The 14,320-nt window shown below is 47.1% G+C and overlaps 1 protein-coding gene across 1 annotated transcript in view; it reads left to right on the top strand.

Moving 5' to 3' along the window:
• Positions 1-13,057: 13,057 nt before the first annotated feature.
• The window catches only part of LOC143295730 (angiopoietin-related protein 2-like), a 17,644-nt gene continuing 16,381 nt past the window's right edge, over positions 13,058-14,320 (top strand). The window contains exon 1 of the mRNA XM_076607351.1: positions 13,058-13,474. Coding sequence (XP_076463466.1) covers positions 13,345-13,474 — 130 coding nt within the window. The 5' untranslated portion in view covers positions 13,058-13,344. The remainder of the gene's footprint in view (positions 13,475-14,320) is intronic.

Genomic DNA, 14,320 nt, shown 5'->3' with positions numbered 1-14,320 from the left:
TAGGATACTTGTTAACGGTCTCCTTCTGATTGTGTCGACAAGAGTACACTTCACACGTGTGACTGCCGTTGGCGGTTTTCTGTCAAGGAATTGAAGTGAGGTAGCTGAATCACCTCCCTTTGCTGCATGTGTGTTGATGAAGTAAGCTTTGACTCAGGTGGCCCAGACTGACTGGTAGGTGAGAGTCCAAGGGTTCTTCTTCTCTTCTTTGTTCGTAGGCTGCAACTCCCACATTCTCTCGTCTGTACACGAGTGGCCATTCACATGTATGACAGTTTTTACCCTGCCATATAGGCAGCCATACTCCGTTTTTGGGGGTGTGCATACTGGGTATGTTCTTGTTTCCAGAACCAACGAAAAAATGGATTACAGGATCTTTAAGGTGCATGTTTGATCTTCTGTTTAGGTATACACACGAAGAGGGTTCAGGCACAAGCAGGTCTGCACATATGTTGACCTGGAAGATTGAAAAAATCTCCACCCTTTACCCACCAGGTGCAGTTACCGAGATTCGAACCCTGGACATCCATGTGTTTGACTGCCATTATACGGACTGGGTTCTGTTTTCACCCCACCCCACCCCTCCTCCATTCTCCACTATAGACAACCACTTCCAACAATGGTGGATGTCAGCTGCTTCAACTTGTATGCTTTGCTCCCCTGACCACTCAAGAACATCAGTCCTGCTCACAGATCCACTCAAACTTTGAAAGACATGGCTTTTAAAGAGCAAATGCCAAAGGCTCATTAACTTCCATTCATCATCAACTAGGCTGAGGGTATAGTAGTATAACCATACAGGTTTCAACGGTGTGGTGTGGAGTTGGGGACCACTTATCTCCCCTTCACAAAACCCTGAGAGAGAGAGGTGTCCGCGGCAACCGGTCGAGACGGGAGTAATTGGCGAAACACAGGTGAACAGCTGTCTGCGGCACCCCAGTGTCTTCACAGAGAGAAGGGGGAAGAAGAAGAGGGGGAAGAAGAAGGAGAAGAATGGACCTGTTGCATTGTGTTTTCAAGGTGCTAGTGCTCGTTCCGTACCCCACTTATCACTTCAGGGGGAGTCGGGTTCGCTTCTCCACAGTTCTTTTGCCAGAGGCTCTAATTTCTGTAGTGGGCCCTTGCTGGCTTCTTTCCTCTTGACAACGACCCAGTGGGGTTGATCGTCCTGTGTGTCTGTGCCTCTTTCATTTGACTGTCCTCCCCCCTCCTGCCTATCTATCTATCAATCTATCAATCAATCAATCTATCTATCTATCTAACATTTTTGTTTTATTCATTTATTGATTTAGTTATCTATCTATCTATCTATCTATCCAGTAATCAATCAATCAATGTATGTGTATGTATACGTGTGTGTAAACTTTGACAGCTGCAGGAAGACAGAGACAGGGAGAGGGAGATGGGGACAAGGGAAGGAGAGAGACAGACGAATACATACAGACAGACGGAGACAGAGAGATGGAGACAGGGACAGATTAGGAGACAGGGACAGAGATAGAGACAGAGAAAGTGATAGGGAGACAGATATAGAGGCAGAGAAAGTGATAGGGAGACGAGTATAGAGACATTGAGAGGGAAAGTAAGACACAGAGAGAAAGAGAGAGTGAGACAGAGACAGACGGAGATGAAGAGAGATACAGCGGCAGAGACAGAGAGACACAGAGACAGAGACAGAGGGAGACAGAGACAGAGGGAAATGGAGACAGAGACAGAAAGGAGGCAGGGACAGAGACAGAAAGAAGGAGGCGGGGACAGAGAGAGGGAGATGGAGGCACAGACAGATACAGAGACAGAGACAGTGAGATTTAAAAATATCACTAAGGAGGTGAGAACTAGGTACAAAACAAGAGATCTTCATCATCTGTGATTGATTCTGATATTTTTCTGGACATTTTCCCCAGTGAGAGAAGAATTATGAAGACAGTCATACTCACGAGAAGCCATTCCATTTGTCTATCGGTGTCAGTATCAGTAGCTCAAGGAGGCGTCACTGCAATCAGACAAATCCATATTCGCTACACCACATCGGCCAAACAGATGCCTGAGCAGCAGCGTAACCCAACGCGCTAAGTCAGGCCTCGAGAAAAATGAAAAAATAAAATAAGTAAATAAAAAAAACAAATGCAGAAGTAGATGAATATTTAAAAAAAAAATTACTACTACTACTACTGATAATGATGATTATGATGATGATGATAATAATTTTTTTTTTTAAAGAAGAAAATAAATAAAAAGACAATAATGATAACAAACAAACAAATAAGCAAAGAAATGTAAAATGCACACACACACACACACACACACACACACACACACACACACACACACGTGCGCGCGCATGACAGATATGCAACAAACATGCAGTTTCACAGATAAATAAGTAACAGTTTCACAAACAAACAAAAACGTACACGCCCCCTCCCCACCCCCACACCATCTCTCAAATTACCCTGCACCCACCCTCCCCCACACACTCATTCCTAGGCTACGTATCGCAGCTTCCACGTCACACACACACACACACAGACACACACACACACACACACACACACACACACACACACACACGCACACACTTATACAAGCACACAAACACACATATGCTGCCCCCCAACCCCCACCTCCAATTTCATTTCATCAACCATCATCAAAGAGGAAAGGAAAAAAAAAGCTATAACGATTAGTCCGGTAGCTGGGAAGAAGAACAAAATTATCTAAGAGCAGCGGCTTGTATGGTTTTCATGTGTTATGAAACTCCAACCATCGTCAATTTAGTCGTCTTCTCAAACATCTTTACTTCAGGATGTTTATGAGGGAGCGGCACGGTACGGGATGTTTGAGACTCTTTCCCAGCGTGAAGGTGATAGCAGGCACTTCTCTGCAGAACTATTTAACGTCCTTGTGAACCTTCCCCCATTGAACGTGTCCCTTAAGCCAGGTGACATGTGTGACACACAAGCGCCTAACAAACACACACGAATGTAGAGGAAGAGGCCGACACATAAACAGACAGGTTACAAGGAGATAGAACACAGATGACGATACACACACACTAACAGCCAACAGATAAACACATAAACAGACAGGTTACAAGGAGATAGAACACAGATGACGATACACACACACACCAACAACCAACAGATAAACACAGAAACAGACAGGTTACAAGGAGATAGAACACAGATGACGACGCACACACTCACACCAACAACCAACAGATAAACACAGAAACAGACAGGTTACAAGGAGATAGAACACAGATGACGACACACACACACACACACACCAACAACCAACAGATAAACACAGAAACAGACAGGTTACAAGGAGATAGAACACAGATGGCGATACACACACACTAACAACCAACAGATAAACACATAAACAGACAGGTTACAAGGAGATAGAACACAGATGACGATACATACGCCAACAGCCAACAGATAAACACATCAACAGACAGGTTTGCAGATTTAAAAAAAGAAAACGAAAAAGGCAGCTACACGCATACATTGATCAGCATGTACGACCCGAAATACTATTTTAAAAAAAAGATAATAATGATATTTTTTTAAAAGCCTTTAGCACTTCACTCGCAATTAAAAGACATAAAACAAGATGAATATAAATGAATTGATACACTTTGATTTCTAAATCCAGTGAAGTTTTGTTTTCTTCCAAGAGATGTTCTCGCAAAGATGTGTGTGTCGGTGTATGCGTGCGTGCGTGCGTGCGAGCGCGCGCGCGTGTGTGTGTAGTGCCAGAACGTCTTATGACATACTGTTTTTTTCTCCGACTTTTACAACTGTTCCTTATGTCTGACGAAATCAGTACCACATATCAGGGTGTTTCCTTTTGTTAATCTAGTCTATGATTTTTTGACTCACTTGTGTAAACAAAGTGAGTCTATGTTTTAACCCGGTGTTCGGTTGTCTGTGTGTGTGTGTGTGTGTTTGTGTGTGTGTGTGTCTGTGTGTCCGTGGTAAACTTTAACATTGACATTTTCTCTGCAAATACTTTGTCAGTTGACACCAAATTAGGCATAAAAATAGGAAAAATTCAGTTCTTTCCAGTCATCTTGTTTAAAACAATATTGCACTTCTGGGATGGGCACACAAAAATAAAAAAAGAAGCCTAATTATATGCAAACTGCATTTACTGTTATATTTATATTGTTTGTATTCTCTAAACTTGGCACTTTGACCTCTTATTCTGACACAACAACAAGAGGAGTCATTATTATCATTTTTTGTTCAAACAGGAACTTCTTTTGCTAAGCATGGAATTTTTATTTATTTTGCAAATGTTTTGGTGCAGATAGTAAAAAATGGAAAATAATCTGTAATTAATGCTAGGGGACTTAATTTATCACAAGTGAGTCTTGAAGGCCTTGCCTCTCTTGTTTTTCTTTTTCTCATGTTTTGAAAGTCATTTGCAATGATCATTGTTGACTGTTGTAATGTGATCGAATCGCTTCTGTCTATGCTGGAAAACGATACTCTATTCTATAACCAACGTTGTCTACTGATTCACCACAATCTGAGGGCACACGTGCACATTGGGAGGCAAATCACTCGCGCACACACCTCCTCCATCACTCTCACCCCCACCACCCAACGCCCCCCCTGCTGCCCCCCCTGCTCCCCCCCCCCCCACACACACACACACGTGGACACACACACGTGGACATTGACATCTCTCTCTCTCTCTCTCTCTCTCTCTCTCTCAGAGCACACGCGATCAGCATTTGAAAGATAACATAATACGATACAATGTAAGGATATAAACACAATGTAATGCAGCGCATGATACAGCACAGTACAATATAATAACACACACACACACACACACACACACACACACACACACACACATTCCCACTATTTCGTCTATCATCATGTGATTGTTATCTGAAGTCCCTCCCTCCCTTCTCCCATGTCCATTCTTCCTCTTGTTTGTATTGCTTTAGGAGTGTGGTGCATTCAGGGCATCGTGTTTGTATTAAGTTCATTGCTTTTGGAGTGTGGTGCATTTAGTGCATCGTGTTTGTATCTAGCTCATTGCTTTAGGAGTATGGTGCATTCAGGGCATCGTGTTTGTATTAAGTTCATTGCTTTAGGAGTGTGGTGCATTCAGGGCATCGTGTTTGTATCTAGTTCATTGCTTTAGGAGTGTGGTGCATTCAGGGCATCGTGTTTGTATCTAGTTCATTGCTTTAGGAGTGTGGTGCATTATTGCTTTAGGAGTGTCAGACAGACACACAGACAGACAGACAGAGCAAGCTATGTTTGTCCCGTGCAGCACTGCTGGTGCATTCAGGACATCGTGTTTGTATTTAGTTCATTGCTTTAGGAGTGTGGTGCATTCAGGGCATCGTGTTTGTATTTAATTCATTGCTTTAGGAGTGTGGTGCATTCAGGGCATCGTGTTTGTATTTAATTCATTGCTTTAGGAGTATCAATGGTGCATTCAGGGCATCGTGTTTGAATTTAATTCATTGCTTTAGGAGTGTGGTGCATTCAGGGTATCGTGTTTGTATTAAGTTCATTACTTTAGGAGTATCAGTGGTGCATTCAGGGCATCGTGTTTGTATTTAATTCATTGCTTTAGGAGTATCAGTGGTGCATTCAGGGCATCGTGTTTGTATTTAATTCATTGCTTTAGGAGTATCAGTGGTGCATTCAGGGTATTGTGTTTGTATTAAGTTCATTGCTTTCGGAGTGTGGTGCATTCAGGGGATCGTGTTTGTATCTAGTCCTTTGTGGAGCTGCTGGAAGATCGTCTGGAATCTGCCTCTCTGGACAACATAATGTGGAGTCTGACTGGAGGACCCTGCGTGAGCTGATCTATAGTACAGCTTCAGAGACCCTGGGACCCATGACCAGAAAGCACAAAGACTGGTTTGATGAAAACTGATGAAATCAAGCAGCTTCTGGATGAGAAACGCCGTCTGCATCAAGCCCACCTAAGCAACCCAAAGTCCACATCAAAAAAGGATGCGTACAATGCCATCCGCAGGACTGTTCAGCAAAAGTTACGCCAGATGCAGGATAAGTGGCTGAGTGACAAAGCTGATGAGATCCAGGGATATGCTGACAGGCACGATATGAAGAGGTTCTATGATGCCTTAAAAGAAGTCTACGGCCCCACATCCTCAGGATCACCCCCCCCCTCCTCAGTGCAGATGGGAATACCTTGATCACCGAGAAGGAGAACATTCTCAACGATGGGCTGAGCACTTCAACAGTGTCTTAAATAGCCCTTCCTCCATAAATGATGAAGCCATAGACCGTCTCCCACAAGTCCCCACCAACGAAGCACTGGACGATCCGCCAACACTCGAGACCCAGAAAGCAATCCGTCTGCTATCCAGTGGCAAAGCACCTGGCTCAGACTCCATACCAGCAGAAGTCTACAAGGATGGAGGCACTGTGCTGACTGAGAAGCTTCATCAGCTGTACTCATGTGGAAAGAAGAGACGATCCCCCAGGATTTCAAAGATGCATCTATCATTCACTTGTACAAGCGAAAGGGGAACCGGCAATCCTGTGATAACCATCGGGGCATTTCCTTGCTCTCCATCGCAGGCAAGATACTTGCCAGGATCCTACTAAACCGCCTCACAGCACACCTTGACCAAGGTCATTTGCCTGAGAGCCAATGTGGATTCCGGAAAGAGCGCGGAACCACCGACATGGTGTTTGCTGCAAGGCAGCTGCAAGAAAAATGTCAGGAACAAAATGCTGATCTGTTCTCCACCTATGTCGACCTCACTAAGGCCTTCGACACCGTGAGTAGAGAGGGACTGTGGAAGATCATGGCCAAGTACGGATGCCCTCGGAAATTTATTTCCTTGGTCAGCCAATTCCATGAAGGCATGCAGGCTCGAGTCCAGGACAATGGCGAAACATCTGCTCCTTTTGCTGTCACAAATGGTGTCAAGCATGGCTGCGTCCTTGCTCCAACGCTGTTCAACCTCATGTTCTCTGCAATGCTTACTGATGCCGTCAGAGATGGCGATGTTGGAATCGGCCTAAAGTACCGAACAGATGGCAAGCTGTTTAACCTCAGAAGGCTTCAAGCAAAAACGAAGGTCATGACAGACATCATCAGAGACTTTTTGTTTGCTGATGATTGTGCCCTCAACGCTGGATCTGAAGCTGACATGCAACTCAGCGTCAACAAGTTTGCCACTGCCAGCAGGAACTTCGGCCTTACCATCAGTACGAGGAAAACTAAAGTTCTCCATCAGCCAGCCCCAGGGAAACCCTACGTTGAGCCCAACATCACAGTCAACGGTCAGAGACTCAGTGTGGTGGAGCGGTTCACATACCTTGGCAGCACACTGTCACGAATGCGACCATCGACGATTAAGTGAACGTCAGGATTGCACGAGCAAGCGCAACTTTTGGTAGACTCAATGCAAATGTCTGGAACAGAAGAGGCATTAGTCTTGAGACCAAGCTAAAGGTCTACAGAGCAGTAGTTCTCCCCACACTACTGTACGGCTTTGAAACTTGGACAGTGTACCAACGACATGCCAAGAAGCTGAACCACTTCCACACAACATGCCTCAGGAAGCTACTGAACATCAAGTGGCAAGACAGGACCCCAGACACAGAGGTGCTCGCAAAAGCCACCCTTCCCAGCATCTTCACCATCCTGATGCAGTCCCAGCTTCGCTGGTCTGGACACGTGGCGCACATACCAGACCATCGGCTGCCCAAAAGGCTCTTCTATGGCGAGCTGCAACAAGGGAAGAGATCACACGGAGGTCAGAAGAAGCGCTTCAGAGATACTCCGAAAGTCTCTCTGAAAGCGTTTGATATCAACCCTGACTCCTGGGAGGAATCTGCCGTGGACCGTGACAAATGGCGCGCTGCTGTGCACAAAGGCGCCAAGTTGTGCGAGGCCAACAGGACTGCTGCAGCTGTTGAGAAGAGGCAGGCCAGAAAGTCACGGGCAAACAAGCTCCCTGACAATGATATGCCTGTCTTTGTCTGCCCCAACTCAGCGAACATTTCGTGCGCAGATTGGACTATTCAGCCATCTGCGCACTCACAGAAAGATTCATGAGCATCCTTCCCCCCACCCCACCACCACCCTCCCCCCATCCCCCATCCCTCATCTGGATGACAACGATGGTCATCATCGATCTCGATGGACACACCACCACCACCACCACTTCATTGCTTTAGGAGTGTGGTGCATTCAGGGTATCGTGTTTGTTACACACTCCAGAAATCTGGGCAAGCCCAACAGTCAGGAGACGTGGACTTTTAGGGTCGACACCGCGCAACACACTCCCAAGAAGGACGCAGAAATCCGTGTACGATTTTACAACTTTTATTCACATACACATATGGGTACAGGACCTACTTCCTAAGCTATCCCCAAACCCAAACCCTCGCCCCCACCTAACTCCAAACCACCCCTCCTTAACCCACCTTTAACCCCCACCGGGACAAAAATCAAGAAACGAAAGAAAAACGAACCAAACACATGCACACTCGCAGATTCACTGCACAAGCGGCAACGTTCATTTAACTCATCTGACACTCGTTGACGGACTGAAAAATCCCTGCTCCAGGCTGAGAGTCGAACGCTGACTACAATCTCTCCCTCGACGTCCAGCTCACCCACAGAGCACCCCACCAGATGAGTCCGGGAGGTCGCGGCAAGCAGGGCAGGCTGCGGTCGAAGGTCGACGCCGAGGGACGATCTGGATCGCCAGGGTGCGACCCCAGGGTTTCGTGTCAGCGCTCGGCTCCTCAGGTGGAAGACCCCGAGGGGCGACCTCGGAGCTGGGACAGCAGAGCAGTCGATTTGCCGCTACTTGACAAACAAGCAAGCTGGGGACGGGGATAACCCCCTGTCAGTACCAGTCCATAACCGCATAACTCTATGCGCGTTGGGCGACCTAAGAAGCCACAGGTTGTGCTCTCATTCATCCAACAAGCACTCTAAGGCAAAATAATGAACAACCACTCGCACGACAACATGCATGCCTGGAAGTGAGGGGTCCGGAACCTGCCAGGGTACCGGCCGTCGCCCTACTTATACGGTGGCACAGGTCAACCCAAGACTCGAACCCCAAACCTTGTGCCGCGCATCCTGAAGCACGCTCCCACAGCGCTACGCTGCCAGAATCGAAGGCCCAATCAAGGTAACCTCCCTTGCACAAGCAGACATGTTGGAACAGAACATTCAAAAAGGCAAAATTATGATAGCGTCAGCACATGGCTGCCAAAGCCATTCGGATCACAAGCAGAACAATTAAAGTGAACAAATCAATACACAAACTCTTCCAGTGCTCGGTCCATACAGGGAGAGAACTCAGTAACCTATTATTGCCACAATAGCTTACACGGAATACACTATCTTCTGACACGCTGCTAACAGCGGCAACTTACGCAGGTTTAAGGACCTATCGAAACACAGTATTTCCCCCAACGTCTCCCTCACATTCCCGATACTAACATCAGCTTGTAAGCTTTACATATCCAACGTACACTCTGTCGAACAAATTACGGAGATTATACTATTCCCTCACACTTCCTCACAAGTGTATTAATATAAACTGAAACCCGTAACACACGGAATGATAATTATAACACTGGACCGTTACACGACAGTCTGTAACATCAGGTAATCGTAACAGCTTCATAAAGTGACCCCAGCCACTGTCCAACCCACAGACCTCCCAAAAGTGGAAAAGACAACTAAAGACACTCGAAACAGTTACCGCCTGATACAAGGTTACCTCACGACAGCTTGTGATGGGCGAAGGTGGTGACTTGGGTGGGACCTTCAGCCGGGCACTGCAGCCTCTGCTCACCGGCTTGCTAAAAATCAGGCAGAGGTTCTGGCTGGCCAAGAATTCCTCTCCATCAGCCTTCCGGGCCTCTGCCACAAGGTCCGCGCTCTCTGACGTCTCAGAGTCAAGTCACACCTAATCACAGTCAGCTGCAACCAGGTAAACGGCAGGTGAGCGCGAGTTCTGCACTTGGCACGCTAACCGGCCAAAACACACATTGCACGCACTGCACTGCAGTTGCAGTCATGCCAATGTGACAAGAGCCCTCTCGCTCCTACAGAGCGGTGTGTGCACGTGCTGCACAACTCTTACACAGGTAAAACGAGTGTGCATACACACGCTTTTACCAAACCAAGAACATGTCAGAAAACATGATCTAGAGAAACTGGGATTCGAACTCCCAACCATCGGAACTAACACCACTTTCACCGGCCACTGAGCCATACTAAATAGCTCGCACTTCCGCCTATACTTCCGCAGCAACGAAAGGTTGGGCTGATCCGTGACAGTGTTTGTATCTAGTTCATTGCTTTATGAGTGTGGTGCATTCAGGACATCGTGTCTGTATCTAGTTCATTGCTTTAGGAGTGTGGTGCATTCAGGGCATCGTGTTTGTATCTAGTTTATTGCTTTAGGAGTGTGGTGCATTCAGGGCATCGTGTCTGTATCTAGTTCATTGCTTTAGGAGTGTGGTGCATTCAGGGTATCGTGTTTGTATCTAGTTCATTGCTTTAGGAGTGTGGTGCATTCAGGGCATCGTGTTTGTATCTAGTTCATTGCTTTAGGAGTGTGGTGCATTCAGGACATCATGTCTGTATCTAGTTCATTGCTTTAGGAGTGTGGTGCATTCAGGCTATCGTGTTTGTATCTAGTTCATTGCTTTAGGAGTGTGGTGCATTCAGGGCATCGTGTTTGTATCTAGTTCATTGCTTTAGGAGTGTGGTGCATTATTGCTTTAGGAGTGTCAGACAGACACACAGACAGACAGACAGAGCAAGCTATGTTTGTCCCGTGCATCACTGCTGGTGCATTCAGGACATCGTGTTTATATCTAGTTCATTGCTTTAGGAGTGTGGTGCATTCAGGGCATCGTGTTTGTATTTAATTCATTGCTTTAGGAGTATCAGTGGTGCATTCAGGGCATCGTGTTTGTATTAAGTTCATTGCTTTAGGAGTATCAGTGGGGCATTCAGGGCATCGTGTTTGTATTTAATTCATTGCTTTAGGAGTATCAGTGGTGCATTCAGGGCATCGTGTTTGTATTAAGTTCATTGCTTTAGGAGTGTGGTGCATTCAGGGGATCGTGTTTGTATCTAGTCCTTTGTGGAGCTGCTGGAAGATCGTCTGGAATCCGCCTCTCTGGACAACCAGAATGTGGAGTCTGACTGGAGGACCCTGCGTGAGCTGATCTATAGTACAGCTTCAGAGACCCTGGGACCCATGACCAGAAAGCACATAGACTGGTTTGATGAAAACTGTGATGAAATCAAGCAGCTTCTGGATGAGAAACGCCGTCTGCATCAAGCCCACCTGAGCAACCCAAAGTCCACATCAAAAAAGGATGCATACAATGCCATCCGCAGGACTGTTCAGCAAAAGTTACGCCAGATGCAGGATAAGTGGCTGAGTGACAAAGCTTATGAGATCCAGGGATATGCTGACAGGCACGATATGAAGAGGTTCTATGATACCTCAAAAGAAGTCTACGGCCCCACATCCTCAGGATCATCCCCCCTCTTCAGTGCAGATGGGAATACCTTGATCACCGAAAAGGAGAACATTCTCGAACGATGGGCTGAGCACTTCAACAGTGTCTTAAATAGCCCTTCCTCCATAAATGATGAAGCCATAGACCGTCTCCCACAAGTCCCCACCTACGAAGCACTGGACGATCCGCCAACACTTCTTGAGACCCAGAAAGCAATCCGTCTGCTATCCAGTGGCAAAGCACCTGGCTCAGACTCCATACCAGCAGAGGTCTACAAGGATGGAGGCACTGTGCTGACTGAGAAGCTTCATCAGCTGTACTCACTCATGTGGAAAGAAGAGACGATCCCCCAGGATTTCAAAGATGCATCTATCATTCACTTGTACAAGCGAAAGGGGAACCGGCAAGCCTGTGATAACCATCGGGGCATTTCCTTGCTCTCCATCGCAGGCAAGATACTTGCCAGGATCCTACTAAACCGCCTCACAGCACACCTTGACCAAGGTCATTTGCCTGAGAGCCAGTGTGGATTCCGGAAAGAGCGCAGAGCCACCGACATGGTGTTTGCTGCAAGGCAGCTGCAAGAGAAATGTCAGGAGCAAAATGCTGATCTGTTCTCCACCTATGTCGACCTCACTAAGGCCTTCGACACCGTGAGTAGAGAGGGACTGTGGAAGATCATGGCCAAGTACGGATGCCCTCCCCACATCCCCCATCCCCCATCTGGATGACAAGGATGGTCATCATCGATCTCGATGGACACACCACCACCACCACCAGTTCATTGCTTTAGGAGTATCAGTGGTGCATTCAGGGCATCGTGTTTGTATTAAGTTCATTGCTTTAGGAGTGTGGTGCGTTCAGGGGATCGTGTTTGTATCTAGTTCATTGCTTTAGGATTATCAGTGGTGCATTCAGGGTATCGTGTTTGTATTACGTTCATTGCTTTAGGAGTGTCAGTGGTGCATTCAGGGCATCGTGTTTGTATTTTATTCATTGCTTCAGGAGTGTGGTGCATTCAGGGTATCGCGTTTGTATTTAGTTCATTGCTTTAGGAGTGTGGTGCATTCAGGGCATCGTGTTTGTATCTAGTTCATTGCTTTGGAAGTGTGGTGCATTATTGCTTTAGGAGTGTCAGACAGACATACAGACAGACAGACCAGAGCAACTTATGTCTGTCCCGTCACGTGCAGCACTGTTGCAGTTCCGGAAGTGAGCTCGTGCGTACTGTAGGTCCGGGAGAGCCAGTCAGTGCAGCGGTTCCACTTCAGTGTCATCAACTTTACTGTATGACTGGAAGCCATGTGATCTCGTCCCCCCTCTGCCTCCCCCCCCCCCCCCCTCCACCTCCTTCCCCCCATCGCCCTACTCGCCACTCTCCCCCCTCCCCCATTGACACACACCCGCGCCCCGCCCCCTTAACACCGCCTGCAACACCGTGCCACACACACACACACACACACACACCGTCACTGACAAATCACTTCGCGCGCTTTACTCGCTTTCAGTCCAGAGAGAAACAAGTTAGACTGTATTCCAAATTTATACAAGCGCCGGCCGATCCCCGAACACCGCCCACTAGCCGAGCGATCTTTCCCGGATCTTTCGTCGCAACCGCTGAGACAGCGATAAAACTGAATAAAACCAGTGTTCAAGTGTGCTCTCAACAGACAGACAGCTCAGTTGTTGGCTCGCACACCGGCGGTTACAGCACGGCGTATCTTTGGTCGGTCCCAGTGGGGGAAAAAAAAGACTGAGAAAAAAAAAAAAAAAAAATAAAATTGTCCGAAATCCAGCGCGCGTTCTGCCGGGAGAGATGGCGTCGACAAGTGTTGCGGTGGCTGTCTTGGTGTGTTTCTGTTGCGTCTTCTGCATTGTCGTCGCTGACGTTCAACTTGCAGAGGGAACGAAGCCCCTAAACTACAACGACGCAAGGCAGTTCAAAGGTGAGACATTGCCAACCATTATTGAAGGCTAAACCGTAGAGCAGTTCGATGTCAGTGAGATTTGTTTCCCTTCCCAACAAGTTGGCCGCCAACCGCGCGTCCCAGTCTTGTCAGTTTGGTTCACCGGATTAAAAAAAACTGACACAATAACTTCCTTGCATCAGAAGAACTGAGCTCACAAGACAAAGAAAGTATAATGGCACATACAAAATTGTAAACCATTTTCAGATTTCAAGGGGCAGTGTCAGTGGCGGCCGCCGGTTAGAAAAGCGGAAAGAAAATCGTTCTCGGTTGAGCTTCTCGACAATGACAGCAGTTGCTTCCCTTGAATCACAACACGGTGATTAACCTCAATCTTCTTCTGCGTTCACTCGTATGCACACGAGTGGGCTTTTACGTGTATGACCGTTTTTACCCCGCCATGTAGGCAGCCATACTCCGTTTTCGGGGGTGTGCATGCTGGGTATGTTCTTGTTTCCATAACCCACCGAACGCTGACATGGATTAAAGGATCTTTAACGTGCGTATTTGATCTTCTGCTTGCGTATACACACGAAGGCGGTTCAGGCACTAGCAGGTCTGCGCATATGTTGACCTGGGAGATCGTAAAAATCTCCACCCTTTACCCAACCAGGCGCCGTCACCGTGATTCGAACCCGGGACCCTCAGATTGACAGTCCAACGCTTTAACCACTTGGCTATTGCGCCCGTCACCTCAATCTATTTCGCTGACTAGTTTAAGTTTCTCAGTGAGGCGTTACTGCGTTAGGGCAACGCGCTTACAATAGTCAGGCCTCATTGAGTGCATGCATATAATACATTTATGTACCTATCAGATGACAACAC

The sequence above is a fragment of the Babylonia areolata genome, chromosome 21 (assembly GCF_041734735.1).
Source record: "Babylonia areolata isolate BAREFJ2019XMU chromosome 21, ASM4173473v1, whole genome shotgun sequence".
In the NCBI taxonomy this organism is placed as follows: Eukaryota; Metazoa; Mollusca; class Gastropoda; order Neogastropoda; family Buccinidae; genus Babylonia; species Babylonia areolata.
Note: the sequence above shows the minus strand (reverse complement) of the source record. Positions and strands in the feature narration are given on the sequence as shown.